Source organism: Penicillium crustosum (assembly GCF_028827405.1).
Source record: "Penicillium crustosum strain IBT 35664 chromosome Unknown utg000001l_segment0_segment0, whole genome shotgun sequence".
NCBI lineage: Eukaryota > Fungi > Ascomycota > Eurotiomycetes > Eurotiales > Aspergillaceae > Penicillium > Penicillium crustosum.
The window spans coordinates 3592557-3611942 of NW_026623122.1; the positions used below are offsets into that span (position 1 = coordinate 3592557).

Below are 19386 nucleotides of genomic sequence, written 5' to 3' on the forward strand. Positions count from 1 at the left end.
TAGGGGAACAATCTAGAGGGGTACAGCGCAGGGTTACATGTAGATGGGGCTAAATAGCGTGCTATTCTTTATTGAGGTAGCTCCCCAGATGCTTAGCTCTATTTACTGAACAAAATACGAGGTCTGAGCACTGCAGCGGAAAGGAAGAGAAAATCAAAGGATTGGCAGAGGTTATCGGTTAGGTAGAGATAGTAAAAAAAAGATAGTACAAGCAAAAATGAGCCACCCTTGTAGTTCAAACACCGACGCTATCAAATCACATTAAAACATAGATCATAGATCCATAACGCAATTGCGCGAAACCTCCACCCGCGAATAGGGGATATCCTGTTTTCTAATCTTCCACCAGTCCATAGATTGCGTCACTATGTAGGCCAGTAGAAGACCTGGTCATATTAAGTTAATACGGTCTGATCACGCTGGACTCTTCGTCTCTGAGTCGGCAGCGCCGTTTGGAGTCTTCTCAGATTGAGTGGAAGTTGACGTCGAGATTTCCTGGGAGGGCTCGCTTTCCTTGGAGGGCTCGCCCGACAGCTTCAGCCTCGGCGGCAGCCAACTTGGCAGTGGTTGTGTCCAAGGACGCCTTCAAAGCTTTGATGTAATCGATGGCCATCTCCACGGCGGTAGCCTTGCTAATGGCCTGGTTGGCCTTTTCTTTCTCTTTTTCCTTCTCGTTGGGCTTGCCACCGGATTCTGCAGCATCCTTGGCGTTGCGGGCATCAATAAACTCCTGCGGAATAAGAAGTTCAATCTCCTTAAGCGCATTGTTGATTCGATTCCGGCGTCCCTGTTCTGCGAGCTTGTGATTCGTCCGCTTGGAGCTCAGGTTCTCTGCCAGAGCCTCTGGATAGCTCACACCCGATGGCAAAGTGCCGTCGAGAATGTGTTGGTAGTTGGACTTTGATGCGAGGTAAAGCGCATCTTGTGACATGCCTAGAATACAGTTAGTATGACGGTCATGGAATTCAATTCGGATTAAGACTCACCCTCGCTACCTTTCATAAGTGGCTGGATGCTGGGACTAATCTTGGGCCGCAACTGTGGACTGGCCTGAGTGGAACTCATACTAGGTCGTTTCCGACTAGACGCGGACCTGGAATCTTTTCGGGGGACCGGTCCACTGGGAGATGGCATTGCACTGGTGCGCGGACTGGGGGCAAGAGAAGCGCTGGGAGGTTTGTCGTATGTCGCGGACAAAGGATCCAAGAAAGGTGTCCCATTCGTGGGGATTGACGGAGTCCGTACAGCTGTCTCGATGCGGTTGGGTTTCGGACGCAGCGGCGAAGGAGCGGCCGCCTCTGGAAGTGATATATCCTCCATTATGTCATCTGGGAACTCGGCTGGAGGCTCTGCGAGCTGCGCTTGACCGCGGAACTGGCCTGAGGGGTCTTGCGAATGCTGATTCCGCTGGATGCGCATCAAAAGCGCAGGGGTCGCGGCAGTACCGGGCGAAGAAGATTTAACATGGGGAGCAATTGCAGGGGACATCCGAGGGGGAGGAAGAGCGGGAGGGGGCATCATCGGTTCTGATAATGGCTCGGGGGATACCGAGTCCTGGCCAGAACCCTCAGTGCTGCTGACCTGGAGTGAGCGGATACCCTGATTTTGCGGCTTTGTGGAGTTCATCTCCTGGGTCAGGCTATTGTAGAACTCCTCCGAATTGGTCGCCAAAGTGCTGCGTTTGCGCTGCGCCCGAATAATAGGTGATTGCTTGACCTTCCGTGTGTTATTAAGTCGGGTAGTGGCTGGTGATGGCCGGTGACGAGTGTTGGGCTTCCGAATGATGCTAGGAGAAGGTGGGGCCGAGGTTCCAGGGAGAGGGTTCACCTCCGCAGTAGTGGGAACAAAGCCCATATCTGATACCTGTCTTGCATGGTACTGGTAACTGCTGGATTCGGCATTTTGGGCCTCTAAGGCGGGGGAGGTGAGAGGGGTGAAGTATTCGCCGGGGATTGTGTATTCGGGGAGTCGGAATTGGTTCTCCAGGGGCGTCATAGCCGGTGAGATAAGAGGAGTGTAGAGGGCCTTACTCGTTAGCCAACAGATTCATCTAGGATTTGTGTCTAAACTCACCTGTTCCTCGTTGATGCGCGAATATCCATCGTACATATCCGGGTTTTCATCCACGCGCTGGGGATATCGAGCGGTGTTGCCATGCATCTCGATACTGTTCGGGGTGGGAGGGATCATGTTGTGGCCCTGCATGTATTGTTGGTGTGTCGGCGGCTGCGACATGGGGGATTGCTGTGCGCAAAACCCTGGGGTCATATGGGGGGTTGAGTAAGGCATTGGGTGACCGTGGTTGGTGTGCGACTGTGTGTTATCATTGAAATCCATGAGGCCTTCCATCTGGCCCGAGTACTGCACGGCATGCGTTCGTAGGTGAGCCATATCCGAGTCCGGGCCGGTGGTGGTCGGTAGAGAATGGGAATGTTGCATATTCCCTGGTCCGTGCTCGATTTCGGGAAAAGGCATGTTGAACTCGAACAAGTTGGAGAATTCTTCTTCACCAGGCGCAGTGATGAGATTATTCTCATGTAGCTGTTCCGGCCACGACATGGCTGGTTGTTCCATGGTGTAAAAAGAGAGATATCCAGTTAGGCCAAGCAGGCCAAGAAAGACAGTGTTGAAGTACTCCGTAGAAACATTCACAAGAGAAGATCGGAGAAAAGGAGAATCCGAGGAAAATCTAATGGGAAAGATGAAGTGGAGAATCAACTCGGGGCGGAGACGGTACTCCGTGGTCGGCAGTGAGACCTTGCCACTATGTTGGATCTTAAGACGGGGCGTTGGCTTCGCCTTTTTAGTCTTATTTCTGCGCTAGATGCGCGTGTGCTAATAGGTGCAGAGAACTTTGGTAAAAAAAAATTAAAAATTGAAAAAAAAGTACTAGCTTACTTAGTACATATGTACCTAGGCACCTAGGTACAGAGTAGGTAGATACGGAATACTCCGTGTAAGTATTTCGTAGTCCAATTTCCCTTTTTTAACCCACAGTGGAGATACGGATACGGACGACCTTCCGGGGGGGGACACCTGGGCATTATAGTACATATTGATATTGATATATTAATATATTAATATAGTATTCTATATCAAACTACTAACTAATAATTTATACTTCCATTCAAATATACGAAGTACAAAAGTACGGAGTAAATGTATTCAACTTAATATATATCCATGCACGGATACCTCAGGCACAAATCAAGAGGGGTTTATCACCTCGTGATGTGTTGGCTTACCTGAGCATAATGACATGACTGACCATGACATGATCACCTTGAACCTTCCCAGTAGAAAGCTTGACCTTTTTGTTGACTCTTTTAACATTCAATATCTTTCCTATGGGAAATGCCTTCATAATGAGACCTATTCCAGACCTCCCATTCTCTCGCAAACCCTCCGACCATCCCTCATCTCCATCCCTCGATCCCCGCACTGCCACCCCTGCGACTTTCTTCTTATCGCGCAGTCCAAATGCCACGGATCATGATTCCACTATATCGTTAGATAGCCCCGAGGATGTCAAAGAGAATATGTATGGAGTACAAAGCCTAGATGCCTCTCTGTCCCAATCAGAATTCACATCCTTGCCCCGCGATCACTCCGCAGACAGCTTGAAGCAGGCAACCGATCATTTAGAATCACACCTCGCACAGCGCCGGTCAACACTGAAGCCGTTAAACTCAGGCACCGGGGAATCCTCTGTACATGCATCTCCTCTTCATGCAATGTCTCGGCCCTTGACTCCGCTTACATTGGGTATCCCCGATGACCCATCCTCGCTGCCCAGCAGCCCTAAATCTATATCCAACCAGTCCTTGCGGCCACTCGATGATATTTCTATCACGGATGAAATCAATAGTCAGGCGATCGGATCCGACGATGAGGACGAAATGCTCCATGGGTCTCCATTTTTGGCCCCAGGTGGGGCCTCCCAGTTTATCATGCCAAGCATTAAAATGCCAAGTCGACGACCGTTTACTGAGCGAGGAAAAGCCATGGGTCGATTCAAAGTTCTTTTAGCTGGTGCTCCCGGTAGGTTGCAGCGCTTTCAGGGAAAAACCACACAAGCTGATTGTTTCAACAAATTAGGTTCTGGTAAGACCTCATTGATCAAGTCTATTGTGCAGGCATGCGACGATATCGTACATGTCGACACCATCCCACAGGTGACCTCTTCGGGGCGTCGCAGACCTTCCCGGCCCCGGTCTCGGGGGAAATTGACTGCCACCATGGAAATTTATGCTAGCACCAAACCTTATCCTTCATGGTGGTCGGATCTGGAAGATTCGCGCGTGCTCCAACGCCGAAAGAGCATCGGGGAAGTCGTACTAGAGAGGAACCTCTGTTTCGTGGACACACCTGCGACAAATTTAAGCCGGGCAGGTCAATGCGACGCCATCGGACAGTACATGATACAGCAATTATTCCGTGCCACCAGTGCGCTCGGTGGGTCTAGTGTTGATTTCCAAAACTTATTAGCCGGGAATGGTGGATCCCAGGTGGATGCCATCTTATATTTGATTTCTAGTGGTAGGTTTCTCTATTTGCTATCTTCGGGAAAACTTTCAAAATTAGCCGGTCGCTAACCTTTCTACGTATAGATACCCTCTCAACAGATGTGGATTGCATTCGCAAGCTCTGCGAGCTAAGCAATGTAATCCCAATAATATCCAAAGGAGACACCCTCTCCCAAACTCAAATCGCCCACTTGAAACTCCGGTTCCACGAAGAAGCTCGTGAGGCCGGAATCAAACCATTCCTATTCGGTGACCCCCCGAACGGTCTAGACGGGCTTGAATCCCAACCCCCATATGCGGTCTCCTCCGAGAAAACAATTGACACTGAAACAATGGATGCAAGCACCCTAATGAGTCCAGACTATGTTCAACCACTGGTGCCCTCCGAACTAGACGCCCTAGTCAACAAAATGTTCGATCGCGATAACCTAGCCTGGATGCGCCATTCTGCTGCAAAGAAACTCCTTCAGCAACGCACGGACTCGAATTCCTTTCCACCATCAATGCCGTTACCTAGTACGCCGTCGGGTCCTGCCGCCAGTGGGTCCGCACATGCATCTAGCAGTTGGCGTTCCGTCTCGGAAACCTCCATCCCCCTCGACTCCCCACCTGGCTATGCCATGGCCCGCATTGCAGACTACACCCGGAATGAGGAGCGGATGGCGCAGGTCCGCCTCGCCCAGTGGGCAACCGATCTGCAGCGTAGCTTACAAAACGAGCGCGATCGATATACCTCGCTGGCTCGCGGTGAGCGCGCTGTCTGGCTCACCGAGCGGCTGGGCGAGTGTGTTGTGGACGGCTCGTTAGTGCCTCTTTCGCAGACCCCTGGCTTCTGTGGGCTGTATGGTCCTATCGGGGAGAAGGGCGCTGGGTTCCAGGTCATGCGACCACATGCTGGTTCTGGTGCATATCGCTTCACGGCTTTCAGTCCGCATGACCCGCTCGGTGTGGTTGGCTGGATTGACGAGCTTGGCCACCGGAGCTGGATGCTTGTTCAGATTGTTGGGAGTGTAGGGGTGGTTGGCGGGTTAGCGCTCTGGCTTGCGCGCACTTGGGGTTTACCAACACGCAGTCTTTCGGATTTACGGGTTGATTACTGGTGTGGTACTATGGAACGGTAAGTAGATGAGATGACTCTGGTATAATAATGAGGGTATGAATATGTGGTATGGGCTTTTATGGAGTTATGGGTTTCTCGTTCGTTGTCTGGAGGGTTCCTACTGGATGGGTCCGCTCTTTTGTTGTTGATTCTCTGAGTGTCATTTCTCTCATCTTCGTCTTTATGGCGTTTTATGGTGTCTTATGACTCTGAGACAATCCTCTTTGCAGTTCCGAGTCACGTAGCATTGTCGGACAGGGATATGAAAATGATAAATTTGATTTTTATGAGTGATTTGTCTTACTTTTTCTGTCCACCCCTGTTATCCTCTAACTACATATGTAGTTATAAGCATTATTTCTGTTCCAGCCATTCGTTGGTACTTTAGTAGCTAACAGAATATTGGGGTTAAATATGTAGGGTCCAGTGTCAGTATTTAACCTTTTCTATTAAATAAATTAAATGTAGAAAAAAGCAAAAAAAAAAAAAAAACCAAGCTCTAACGTTAGGCTTTTGTATGCCAGACTAGTCTTCACCTGCAGGTGTCTGAACATTGTAGTTGATAAATTTCCCTTTATAAATTCAAAAGTCCAGCCATCTTCCATCAAATTGGTAAGATGGCCGAGTTGGTCTAAGGCGCACGGTTCAGGTCCACCTGATCCCGATGGTACACAACTGTCTCCGTGTCTCGAAAGGGGCGTGGGTTCAAATCCCACTCTTATCATATCTTTTTGCTTTTTTGCTGGTACTTCCATAGTAGAACCATAGAATTGGTGGTGGACTATGGTTGTTGATTTTTTAATGGTTGGCACAACCTTGGAAGTGAGGTAGTGAAGTATGTCATCGGGTATAGCCCAATAGACCGTATATCTATGTACCAATGATTTCAATTGTTAGCCAAATTCCAGGACTTGTATTGATGGTTCAGTTGTAGCGCAGCTTAGGAATAATTCGCGTATAGTAAAAATAATATGCTTGTGCTGCAGTTGCATGTTATAGGTGCAATAGGCGTGAGCAAGGAATTAATGTGTATTCTCATCGTCGGTTATTTGGGAGGTAGGAAAGCTCTTCTACATAAGAAAGGATTATAATAAACTAAGTGTTCATAGTGTGTCGGACGAATATATATATATATATATATCGAAACCAGACCCTCACCTAATTTTGTAGAGTAACAAGGTTAAAATCCAGGTATTTTAACCACAAAAGTGGAAGCGCAGGGAAACAACGAAAGGGCAGAGATACATAGAGCATGCAAGTAATGATCGATCCTTGCCATGGCCATTAAACCTCACACCAGGATCATGGCTATCATGAGCCAAGAAAATCCATAAGTCTACCGAGGAAAATAGGAACAAAGGATAAGGTACAATTGTATTACAGTCAACTACACCCTTAAAAAGAACAAAGGAGATATCGGCAATGAATCTAGGCACAAGTGGTCACATCAAATCCAAAATGAAGGGAACAGACTCTTCCCTCTCTACGGTGTAATGTATACAGGGATTTTAAACGGTCAGACCGAGGTCCTCGGCGAAGGGGAGCTGGTGGATATCACCCACGCTGACGAGGGTGGCCTTGCCAGTCAGGAAGGTGTTGGCGACCTACGAGGTAACTGTTAGCATCATGACATCAACCATGCGGAATGTGGAGAGAGAAATAACATACCTCCTTGACCTGCTGCTCGGTGACCTTCTCGAGAGCCTGAGCAATCTCGTTGATCTGGTAGGGCTTGTTGCCGTGGACAAGGCCGGAGCCGGTAGCCTCAAGACCGGTCTCGAGGGTCTGGACAGACTCCAGAGCGCGGAACTTGGCGAGGGCAATGGCCTTCTTGATGTCCTCGGCAGCGACCTCACCGGCGGCGGCCTTCTTGAGGGCGTCGACGACGTTCTTGCTGGCGGCACCGACCTGGTCGGCCTGGCCGGACAGGGTGACGGTGAAAAGACCGGCATCGGAGTAGGCGTTGTTCTGGGTGGAAACGCGAAGTTGGCTGAAGCCCTTGGTGGCCTGGGACAGAAGGGAGAAGCCGGGGGTCCACTTGATAGTGGACTCGCCGCCCAGAAGAGCAGCGAGAACGGAAGCCTCGGCCTTGTAGCCTGCGGTGCCGAAAGCGCTGGATCCGGGGAAAGCGATCACAACAGCGTTGCCGATCTTGGAGGCAATGCGCTGCTCACCACCGTAGTACTGGGAGGCGACGGAAGGCAGAACGTTGTATTTGCTGGAGGCGTTGACGGTGGGGGTGTCCTTGAAGAACTGGCCAACCCACTTGGAGACCTCAGCGGAGTTAGGGCCGGTGGCGACCAGAGCGATGTTGGACTTGGAGTAGGCACTCTGAGCGAACTCGGCCAGGGCATCGCCGGAGACGTACTTCTCGTAGGGGGAAGACTGGGAGGGGGTGATGGAGGCGCCCAGACCGCGGTGGAAAGCGACACCGTGGGCAGCATCGACAGCAACGGTCTCCGGGTTGGAGTGGACGGCCTGCTGCTTGTACTTGAGGAGCTTGCTGACAACCTCGTTCAACTCGTGGTCTGATATCATCCGAGGGGGGCTCGAGTCAGCAAAAAGGATGCTCATATAATTGCGCTCCACCAACCACCATTCATCAAAAAGGGACGGACTCACCTGCGAACTTGGTCTGGGTAGCAACCTCGGCAAGCAACTCTGTGAAGTAGGGAAGATCCTTGGAGAGGAACTTGGTGCGGAGGACAATGTTTTCGCGCGAGTGTGTCGACGAGATTTCACCGCCCAGCAGCTCAGTCTCCCGGGTGATCCGCAATGCAGACCGCTTGAGGGTAGTCTATTGAGGAATTGAATGATTAGTATCATCAAATATATCTGAGATGAATCAATTGATGCCATGGGACCAACCTTGAAAGCGAATCGGTCGAGAGCATCGGAGAAACCAGGGAAGGGCTGGTAACGGGAGCCAGCCTTTGCAACCAGAGCCAGGGTGCCAGTAGGACCCTCAACTTCACGGTTGGCGACCTTCACGCCGGAAGCTTCGGAGACATCGTACTGGAAGGCCGGGTTGACAGCGGAGGCCATGGACCGACGGCCGGCGGCGGCGAACGCACGCGGCGCATTTCGGCTGAGGGAAGACCGCGACAGCATCGTCGCCTGTGCCGAAAAGATGTGAGAGAAGAAGAAGAAATATAAACCCGAATTGGGTTTGTAAAGAGGCGCAAATGAGGCGGGGAAGGAGGTGGGATGCGGAGAGAGCAAGAGGGAAGAGGCAGTTTGGGAGGTCACGAAAAGCTTCAAGATCCCGACTCGTCACTCCAGCCAATCAGCGGTCAAGTAATCAAAAGCGCGGACGGAACCGGAGTTACTTTTGTTGCGTGTATATAGAAAGGAGTTATTTTATTGTCTGATATTCTTATATAGAATTGTTAATAATCTCTAATTGAGTATATTTGAATCATTGATATCCCATATATTCAAATTGACTTGAATCTCTCTTTTATTGTCCCCATTGGCTCTCTCCCTGAACACGTTTCTTCCAAGTGAGGCATTTGGATCACCTGATTGGTCCTGTCACGTGAATATACCGATAAGCAAAAAAAGAACAAAAGAATGGAGGACCTGCATCGCATCGCGCATTGGACATTTAGACTTGCAGATCTCTGCTAGCTTGGAAATCTTCATGAACATTCGGTGACCCTAAAGTGCCCCCTTTCGAGGTTTGGTGAACCTTTTAATATCTCTAGCCCGCCATGATGTCCCAGGTATGCGACTGTCCCGCTAACCTCGAGAGAGCTCTACTTACTGATATGGACTTAGTGCTCTGCCGAGCTCTGTATGCTCTTGATAGAAGACAACTTTGGAGAGCTCTTTGCTGTGAGTCAACCTGTGCAGACCCTAGCGCTGTCATGCTTCACTTGCGACAGCGGGGGAAGCAACCGGACTAACTAGTCAACTTCTTCGCAGCGCATCTTTACCGTCCTTCAACGTTATGAGAGACTGACTCTTCCTCGCTTGAAATTCTATGCTCGCCTGACAGATCGCCAATTGCACCATGGCCTTTCCGCCATGATCCAGCACCACTTGATCTATCACTTCACTTCCCTCGATGACGGCAATACCTACTACGAAGCTAATTCGCAAGCCGCATACTCCCTCGTACGATCTGGAAAGATTCTCCAACTTGTGGAAAGTCGACTAGGGGAATACGCTGCCCAGGTGTTGCAAGCGATCATGATGCTCGGTCACTCTTCCATCGCCCACCTCGAGACACTTCCCGAACTTAAATCCAAGAGGCAGCGCATTCCGAATGGAGCCGGCCAAGATGAAATTAAGCTTGAGCAAGACGGGGAAAATGAAGAGGATTCCGCGGCTCCTAACGGCGATCATGTTGTAAGCGAGAAACCGGTGCGCCTTCACCCCACCTTGAAGAGTCTTGCCTCCCACGGATACATCCATCGCCTTCGAGAGGCACACTTCCAAAGTCCAAATGACAACTGGCTAGATGCCTCCCGGATCATCGCATCAAGGCCGGATGTCAAATTGATGAAGGGCAAACAACAAGCGGCGGAGATTGAGGAGAAAGCGAAGGATATGGTCAAGGAAAGAACTGAAGGAGATCTGACCCGGGGCCTAATGTACAATGGCGTTCCTCAAGGTGCCAAAAGAAAACGCGATCACGGCAACTCGGAGTCTAATAAGCAGGCGCCGAATGGCACCAACGGTGTCAACGGGGAACATGTAGAGGATGAGGAGGAAGAGGATAATGATTGGTCCGAAGATGAAGACGGCGTTGATTCAATCCCAATGGATGTAAGCTCGCTTCGTCCTTCATTACCGCGGTCTCGAAACAACCACTAACATTTACCGCAGTCTAACCTTATCGTTCGGGTGAACTACGAAAAACTCGACGTGGCGCTTCGAAACACGCGGTTCCTTGAGCTTGCTGAGCAAGATGCACCTTCCGCCTCAGTTGAGATTTACGAGTGTTTGCTTCGGCGCATTGAATACCAAACAGCCCGCTGCCGAGACTCTTATGAGATCCCCCGCGAAGGAGAAGAAGGCGAACAATACTCTGCTCCAATCCAACTGAGCTCAATTGTCGAAGACGTTGATCCACATCTGGATCTTACAGGGTGCATTGGCCCGATGGAGCCGTCGACAGTGTTAAACAAACGCGGCAAGCGACCTTTGGATGACGATACAAATGGCGTGAATGGTAATGACCATGAAGACGAACCGAGCGAGCAGAACCGCGCGTACGAGATCGACCAGCACCTTGGTCTTCTCTCACAACCTCCCTTGAACCTTACCACAAAACATGTCATCTCTGGTCTCCCTACGTGGCGAGTTGCATTCCGAGGCCTGTCCCGCAAGCTCCGCCATTTAGAATTGGAGCGCATGATTGAATCACGATACGGAGATGTGGCACTGCGGGTGGTCCGCGTCCTGCACTCCAAGGGCAAGCTGGACGAGAAACGACTCCAGGAAATCAGTCTTTTGCCCTTCAAAGACCTGCGTCAAACGCTTGCTAGCATGCAAACCGGTGGGTTTGTAGACTTGCAGGAAGTGCCCCGTGACGCGCAGCGTCAGCCTTCCAAGACAATCTACCTATGGTACTATGATCCAGATCGGGTGTGCAGCAGCATTCTGGAGGATACATACAAAGCCATGTCACGATGCCTGCAACGCATCAAATTTGAACGCACGCGCGAGAGGGATTTCCTTGAGAAGACGGAACGAACGGACGTCAAGGGCCACGAGGAAGAGTTCCTCTCGGAGGCGGAATTAGAACATCTTCGCAACTGGAAGGCCAAGGAAGCCTTGCTGCTGGCGGAGGTATCTCGATTAGATGACATGGTTGCTGTCTTCCGTGATTATTGATTTGCTATGTTCATATCATGGAGGCTGGGAAGTAATTGGGGTTGCATAAATCTGTACAGGCGCATGAGCGACGAATTGATACAAATGACACCTACATGCTCGTGATACGAGTTTATTCTTTAGAAATATGTTGGACATGTTACTGGATATGTTACGTGGTAATGTTTGTTCCTTTTATGGTTGTAGATGCTCCTTGAGTTTCCGGCGGCCTCTGGGGTTTATTTGGTTACCTTGGTCATGGAGTTCAGGTATGAGGACACAGCATAAACCTGGCCCTTGCATTTTACACAGCCACAATGGGAATGAATTATCTCAGATGCGAGAAACAGGGTATCTTCGTCTTTATTTCTAAATGCTCAGTAGGGGGATTAAGCATTAAGCTGGAATTTCCATTTATCATTAATAGAATTGTAGCAAAAACACCTATTCTATAACTATATTAACTAATTATAGCTAAGATGTACAACTCAAGTTCCACTGTGATCGGCAGCCTGGCGTCATATGGCTTTCACATGCATGATTTAGCCAAGAATACATTCTGCTTTACTAGTCTACTAGTATTACTCCGCAGTTTACTACTTAATTTACTAGTATAGGCAGAAAGGGATATAAATAACGACAAGGGCAGTGTTTAGGCAGTGTTTAGGCAGTAGTTTAAGGACAAAGAGGTTAAACAGTATATAAAATAAAAACAAAAAACCTTAGAGCACACTAATATCTAGTCAAAGAAATAAAGAGAAGATCTATTCCAAGGTAGCAATACACCCCCTACGTCAGCCCTATAAGCCAAGTCTGCCAATGTTTATGACGCTCGCGCGACGCCGGTGGCTGCCCGACCTTTTTATACCTTTTGCCATGCCTGGTTTTTTTTTTTCTGACGGTCATACAGATAAATCCACGAATTTTCCATTAATATTCACACCTTTGAATTCGCATTTTATCTACATCAACCGTTCCATTCAGCAAATATGACCTTCCCGTGGATATACCCCGTCCGAGCCGTCCAAGCCTTATTTGGCGTGATCGTGATCGGTCTAACAGGATATGGTCCGTTCATAACCAAATTTCAAAAATAGTTAAAAACTAACAAGTCTCCAGTGGTGTCAACATACTACAATGAATGGTCATACTCCGATACCGTCAACTTCCTCCTCTTCCTCGGTTGCTGGACTGCCTTTGTAGCAGTGCCCTACCTCGCCATTTCACCAATATGGTTCCCTCGCCTTGCACACCACTATGCAATTCCTGCCGTTGAAGTGATCACCATGATCTTCTGGTTTGCTGGGTTTATCGCTATGGGGGCGACGTTGCCTCCGCCGAAGTGGTGTCATGGTCATGCGTGTAGCTCGCTCCAGGCAGCAACGGTATTTGGGGCTTTTGAATGGTGAGAATCCGTGTCTCTTGGGTTTTTGGTCTTATGGCAGTATGTATAAACAAAGAGCTAACTGTGATCTGTGTGGCGTATAGGGTGCTTTTTGCAGTCACTAGCTATTTCGGTATTGTCGATCTTAGGCACCACCGTCGTGGTGGGGAAGCGAAGCCACATTCGAATGTGAATATCGGGGTTTGAAATGTTTCTTTTCATAATCACCCCGAGAGCAGTTGAGACCATTGGATTGGATATTTGTTGATGTTTTGGATGTTATCATACTATGTAGTTCGGGATGGTGTTTGGATGCGATACCCTTTGATAGCGACCTCATGAAGTTCTTGTTTTTGTAAGCATATTCTCCTTGAAATCGGATTAAAAAACATTCAAATATGATCTAAGATCTAAGATTTAATGTGGGTTTGAAAGAATTTGTCATTATAAAGGAAGTTGAACTACCGAGAGATCCTTATCGAAAGGTCTTCACCTAGAATTAACATACAATATCGTCAGTTTCCATTCTCAGTATACCGTCAGCATAGCAGTCTAGTTAGCCCCATTTTCCACCAAAAAATGCTGCACATCAGATGAAGCAACGTTCCGAGCAAGGTCAAGTGGCGTTTTCCCACTCAAACTCCTAGCATTCACATCTATGCCACGTCGAATAAGACTCACGACATCCTCCGCAGTGCCGTCATCATCTTTTGAAAGCCAGCAATACACTACAACATGCGGTGGACTACATCCAGGTGGACACCGAACAATTAGTGAATTCGGGCCAATTTCGTACATCGGTTCTAATGAGCCAGCCCCCTGACAGGGGGAGACGTGGTCCACAGCGTTGAATGGCGAAGTGCAAAATAGTGCCCCCCACGAAACCCAAAGCAATAGAATATCTTCGTTGATTCCGGCGTTTACATCGACTCCGAATTCGATGATCAGCTTCAGCATCGATATTTGACCAGAAGCCACTGCACAGTGTGATCAACCATCCAAATAACACGTTGGGGCCCTCCGTCCTAGTCCCCCGTTCAATAAGTAGCTTCAGGGTACTCTCATGGCCCCCAAGAAGAGCTCGAGCCACAGGATTGTTTGATTGAGCCGGCAGTTCGTCCCCCTCGCGATCATTTAAACGAGCTCCGTGATTCAGGAGCAGGCTCACCAGTCCATCATGTCCAACTCACGGCCATGCTTAGAGGTGTTGCCGCCTCGGGCATAGGCTGAGGTGAAATCACAGGTGGGGTTTCATATAAACCCTCAGGTAAAAGGTCGTCAGTACCTCTTCATATATCAGAGAAGGGTACAAGTGTGGCATCCGCAGAGGCCCCCCCCAGTAGAGAAAATGCCATAAGAAATCCACTTGCGTGAACTACTCTGTACAAAAGTACATAGAACGCGAACTATGGGTAATCATGCCAAAACCATATCATCTGGCATCACCCCTAAGTACTTTGTGTATTGGTAGGTCATATAAAAGATACCTAATTTCTAAATTTCAAGGTGTGATTGTGGTGTATGGGTTACAATAATGCTACAAGACAGATGATTCTCTACATCCGAAAAACAAGCACAATGCAGAACCGATATTAATGCTGCTAGAAGTATGATGATGATACACAAAGCGCGGCGAGAACACGCAACGAACATGGACACGTATCTCACATAAATAGAAACAACAGATCCGACTCAGCTAGCCAGCAAGACTAGGATAAACAACCCTCCCGCACGGAAAAGCCAATGCACACTTTTAGCGCTTGCCCTTCTTGCGGGGAGCAACAACCTTGAATGCAGAGCTGGCAGCCTCTTCCTCACGCTGAGCAGCAGCCGCAACGGTAGCAGCAGAGCCCTTCTTGGCGACCTCACTCCAGCCACCACCGTTCTTCTGCTCACCGAAAGCACTGGGAGAGACAGGGTCAACAATGCCCTTATCGGCAAGCTTGCGACGGCGGATGAATTCCTCCGAGAAGCGACGGCCATCCAGAGTCTGGGAGTTGGCGTAGACGGAGTCGGAGATGATCTCAGCCTCGGCGGGCAGGAAGAGCAATTGCTGGACGAAGTCGTCGACTAGTAATGATATGTTAGTATGGAGAACAGTGTGGATTGAATAAAGAGAAAGAAACTCACCATTGATGCTGCTGTTCAACCCCTTGCTCAAAGCCAGAGTAGCCCACTTGGTGAACTCCTCCATGGCCTGGTTGGGGTTGGACTGAGGGGTGCTGCCGCTTGTCACAGCACGGGTAGTGGTCACAGGGCGGGGCTTAGCGATAAGAGGCGAAATTGGGGCAGTTCCGCTGGTTGTGCGGGGCCCGAGGGGTGGCGCAGTGGGAACAACACCCTTAACCTTGCCACTTGCACCGACGGTGGTCCAGGCACTGGAGCCCTGGCCAGCAGCGGCGACGGGAGCAGGGCCCTTGCTAGCAAGATCGGCATAACGCTTTCCAACAGAAGAAGGAACGGGAGGGCTGGGGGTCGCAGCCACGGCGGCGGCGGCAGCAGCAGCCGCGCGGTTCTTCCGGGCCTCCTCCTCCTTCTGGATCTGAGCCAGAGTCTTCTTAGCGGTGGTGGCGGTGGGTGCGGGCTGGGTCTTGGTGGCCCAAGGGGAGCTGGCCGAGGCAGGCGTGGCCGGAGATCCAGCGCTAGCCCAGTTGGCCGATGAGGGAAGGCCAGGAGCTGCCTGTGCCTGCGCTTGGCTGAGACGCTCTTGCTCCGCAAGGAATTGGGCACGGCGTGCCGCAGCGGCGACTTCCTCGCGTTGGGCGGCAGTACGAGCCTCGGCTTCCTGGATCTCCTTCAGAGAAGGACCCTTGGGCAAGTCATTTGCCTCCTTGGCCCATGGTGCGACAGAGGTAGGCGCAGCATCAACGGGAGTCTGGGTTTGGGAGCGGGACCCAGTGGCCAGAGACTCGGCAACGTTCTGGCGGTTACGCTGGGCGGTAGGTGCAGGGAGAGGCGACGCGGAGGGTGGGGGAGGGAAAGGCTGGGGCATGGCGTGGTCAACCTTGTTTCCCCAGACCGATTCAGAAGGGCCGTGGCTTTGGTCATGTTCCTGCTGCTGGCGCTGAGCGGTAGCAGCCTTGTGGACTTGCTGGGAAAGAGTAAGAGGCTCAGCACCGGTGACAGAGTCGGTCAACTGCTGAGCTGCCTCCTCCATCTCGGCTGCAACCTCTGCCTCGAGTTGCTGAGATGCAGCGGCAGGGTGGGTAGGCAGGCCTTCGGCGGTGCGCATTCCCATCTCGCCTTCCTGGGCCCGAAGGGCATGGAACTGGCGAAGACGCTCCTCGCGAGCGTGCTGATCAAATGGATCATCTTCATGGGCCTTGTCAAAGTCTTCCTGCTCTTGCTGAAGCTGAGCACGATCCTGAAGCATTTGAGTAACCTGCTGCGACTGCAAGAAGTTATCCGGCTGGCGGCCAGCGAACGAACCAGCACTGCCAAAGGCAAATGGATCCTGGCGGCCGACGTTCAGGCGATCAAGTAGAGCGGGGAGTTGATCCTGGCTACCGAAATCCGTTCCTAGCATTCCGGGTCCCACGTTCAAGCCGCCCTGTCTCGGTGCAACACCGTCAAAGAATCCGGGGACGCCTTGAGACTGCTGCTGCAGGGGGGCCTGGATCGGGGATGGCTGGTAGCCAACCGGTGAAGTGATGCTTGAGAAGCTAGGCTGGCTTTGAAGGCTGTGTGCACTAGACTGGTGCTGCAGCGGAGGGTTCATGGAGGATGAGGGAGCACCAGGAGGAGCCATCTGCTTCATAATTGCCTGCTGCTGAGCCAAGTGCTCCTTCTGTCGAGCCATCAGGTACTGTTCTTCCTGCTTGCGTCTTTCAAGCGCATTTTGCTGCTCGGCTGTCAAGGTAGTGCCGAAGCTTGGGAAACTACCCGGGAAGGGAGGCTGAGCAGACCCAGCAGTCGTGTTAGTCCACTGAGCAACGGTCGGTTCTGGGCCATGAGGAAGGCCGATCTGGGGCACAAGGAAGGGTTCGCGTGAGTTCCCAATGCGTCTCACTAGCTGGGCCAACGGCTCAAATTCGGTGTCCTCGAGCTTCTTGATTTGCAAGTCTGGGCTGAAGAAGCCCGCCTTGAACCAATCATGCATCTCAAGCCCTGTCCACGGGCCCTGGATATTGCCTTGCGGATCCCGGTAGATCCAGCGCATCCTATCCGGCATGACCATGGTACGCTGCTGAGAAGCAGGGATGCCTGCGCCAGGAGTTTGACTGGAAGGAATGTCATGACCAGCCAGGTTTGGAATAGACCCAACGGCCGAGACAGGTGTTTGCGAAGCAGGCGTTGAACCAGGGTGGCTTGCCTGACCCGCCTTGTCGCCTTGCGAGGGGTCAAGTCCATCTAGGCCCACGGAGTCGGGCCTTCCTTGCTCATCCTGCATGGAAGAAAAGAGGGCACCGAGTTTGCTCGATCGGCCGATGCTTCCAGTGCCAGTCATACCGGTGTGGGGGCTGAATAAACCGCCTCCGCCGAGGGTTGACAAGCTAGGAGACTGAAGATCGCCCATAGAACCAAAGATGGGGTCACCGAAACCACCAACAAATGCAGAACGTTCACGAGTGGGGGTTCCGACGGCAGCACCAGATGACCAAGTGGAAGGTCCACCAAGGGAAGACAGACCGCCGAGACCACCGAGACCAGAGAAAGTGCGGTTGGCATTGACGCTGGAGTTCTGACTGCGGTCCACAGTGGGGAGGTCGATCCCTGAGCCAACCCGTCTCATCGAGCCGAATGGGTTGGAGGGATCCCGAAGTCCGCTGATTCCGGGATGCTGGGCGGGCTGGATATCCGATCCGTCAGTGTCGACATCTTCGGGTTCCGCACGTTCGCCATGACGGTCACCATGCGGGCTCTGGTAAGGATTAGTGTTGGTTGGACTATTTGGCTCGTGGCCCTGGAGCAGGCTGGGAGTTGGGTTCCGTGAGTTCTCCTGACTTTGCATCAACTCCCGGAATCCAGGAATGCTCGAGGTCATGCCGAATGCGCCAAACCCAAGATCAGATTGAGCAGGACCTTCAACATCCTGAGACCCGCCAAGAGCAGCGCTGCCACTGCGAGGCTCGTCAAACGGATTAGTTTCGCTTCGGTTGACACGAGTCTTGACGGTATCTCCCCAGGGCGACTGCGAACGCCCATCACTGTCGTTTTCAGCAAGACGTTCAAGGTTGCCCATGGGCTTTTCCTTAGCGGAGCCGGCAATATCCTCGGAGCTATCCTTGGACAGCAAGCCCTTGAATCTGCTCTCTCCGCGGAGACTTCCGTAACCCGGTTTCTTTTCCGTCGTAGGAGTACCAGAGGCGGAGCCGGAACCAAGAGAGAAAGCCCCAAAGGCACCCATCGGGGAGAAATTGGCATTATGCGAGGCCGAACCCCAGGGGGAGTTCGGTCCACTAACGCCCGTGTTGATGGGATTGGTAGAGCTGCGTTTCAGGGATCCAAAGGGAGAGGCAGGATCCTCCCTGCTATCCTTGGCCTTCTCCTCCACCTTGGGGTTGGGTTCTCGGAAATCAGTTTTGCGACGCAACAGGGCAGGTGGAGGAGTAGCAGTATTAGCCTCATCGCGGAAAAATCGGGAGTTAGAACCGGTAGGAGACATGGGGTTGCCAATCGATTCTCCCGTTTCCCGGCGTCGGGGACCCGGGCGACCGGCGGTAGGGGAGGAGGTGGTGTAGTTATTGATATGGCCCTGAGGATAGGAGATCGAAGACTTGCGACCTCCAGTTCCCGGGATGACGTTTTCCTTCGCAGCGTTTGTGGGGGGTGGCTTCAGAGGGGAGTTGACTGAAGCGGCGAACATCTATTAAGCTGTTTTTTAGTAAGAGCACTCAACTCAGACCCAAAAGCACACAACACGAACCTCTCTCTCGTCCTCCGTCATACCCGTGATTCCGAGGGGTTCGACCTGGCCGCCATGGTCCCAGCAAACCTCGGGCCCCGCAGAGTTGTTCTTGTGGTCGTCCCGCTTCCCCCATGCTCCATTAACGGGAGCTGACACAGTGTGGGGGTCCCAGTCGGCCACGAAGTATTCTTCCACGTTCTTACTCAAGGTACCCTCCTCCCGCTGCGATTTATACAGCTCTAGAAGTTGATCCTTGGAGTACCGGGCATCCCCATTCCGTGCAATGCTAGAAGAATTTGAGCTCAGGTGTGGAGGGATGTACGCGCCGCCGGCCGTGAGTGTCGAAGCAGATGCAGGCTGGCTACTATCCCGGTGGTGAGAAGGGGTGGTAGCAACAGAAGGACGGCGGAAGGTCTGCGTAGCTCCGTTCATGCGGTTTCGAGACCTGGTGGGCATTCAAGGTTAGCATCGGATATCTCGAGCTCAAAACATTGACGGCCAGAGCAGCATGGAACGATATTGGACCGAGTCTGCTCAATAACAGCTAATGGAAGGGTTTTGGGGGAAGGTGAAACGGTGTCTGCATACCATTCTCCGCTAGTCGAACCGTCCCCCCTCCGACTGGGGTCCTGGGTGTTGCCAGCAGCGGCCGAAGCGAAACTCGATGGAAGTGGTGTAGGCATTGTGGTAAAGAGGCTTTTATGGT

At 51.4% G+C, this 19386-nt stretch overlaps 6 protein-coding genes across 6 annotated transcripts; 3 read left to right on the forward strand and 3 right to left on the reverse strand.

The window, feature by feature from the left end:
* Window positions 1–463: 463 nt before the first annotated feature.
* On the reverse strand, window positions 464–2574 carry N7487_001345 (phosphate-sensing transcription factor PHO4; the record flags this gene model as incomplete). The annotated part of the gene is made up of 3 exons (XM_056869093.1): window positions 464–933; window positions 987–2025; window positions 2074–2574. 3 exons carry the CDS (start codon window positions 2572–2574, stop codon window positions 464–466), a joined length of 2010 nt encoding a protein of 669 aa, XP_056733877.1.
* Window positions 2575–3347: 773 nt separating this feature from the next.
* Window positions 3348–5647, forward strand: N7487_001346 (uncharacterized protein; the record flags this gene model as incomplete). Its single annotated transcript, XM_056869094.1, has 3 exons — window positions 3348–4041; window positions 4099–4539; window positions 4611–5647. The coding sequence occupies 3 exons, from the start codon at window positions 3348–3350 to the stop codon at window positions 5645–5647; spliced, it is 2172 nt and encodes a 723-aa protein (XP_056733878.1).
* A 1486-nt stretch (window positions 5648–7133) lies between these two features.
* Window positions 7134–8736, reverse strand: N7487_001347 (ubiquinol--cytochrome-c reductase subunit 2; the record flags this gene model as incomplete). Its single annotated transcript, XM_056869095.1, has 4 exons — window positions 7134–7229; window positions 7294–8153; window positions 8248–8422; window positions 8494–8736. 4 exons carry the CDS (start codon window positions 8734–8736, stop codon window positions 7134–7136), a joined length of 1374 nt encoding a protein of 457 aa, XP_056733879.1.
* Window positions 8737–9338: 602 nt separating this feature from the next.
* Window positions 9339–11469, forward strand: N7487_001348 (uncharacterized protein; the record flags this gene model as incomplete). The annotated part of the gene is made up of 4 exons (XM_056869096.1): window positions 9339–9350; window positions 9406–9462; window positions 9553–10398; window positions 10459–11469. 4 exons carry the CDS (start codon window positions 9339–9341, stop codon window positions 11467–11469), a joined length of 1926 nt encoding a protein of 641 aa, XP_056733880.1.
* A 968-nt stretch (window positions 11470–12437) lies between these two features.
* On the forward strand, window positions 12438–13039 carry N7487_001349 (MARVEL domain-containing protein; the record flags this gene model as incomplete). The annotated part of the gene is made up of 3 exons (XM_056869097.1): window positions 12438–12516; window positions 12568–12853; window positions 12937–13039. The coding sequence occupies 3 exons, from the start codon at window positions 12438–12440 to the stop codon at window positions 13037–13039; spliced, it is 468 nt and encodes a 155-aa protein (XP_056733881.1).
* A 1546-nt stretch (window positions 13040–14585) lies between these two features.
* Window positions 14586–19363, reverse strand: N7487_001350 (GYF domain-containing protein; the record flags this gene model as incomplete). The annotated part of the gene is made up of 4 exons (XM_056869098.1): window positions 14586–14902; window positions 14963–18638; window positions 18699–19125; window positions 19269–19363. 4 exons carry the CDS (start codon window positions 19361–19363, stop codon window positions 14586–14588), a joined length of 4515 nt encoding a protein of 1504 aa, XP_056733882.1.
* Window positions 19364–19386: the final 23 nt, after the last annotated feature.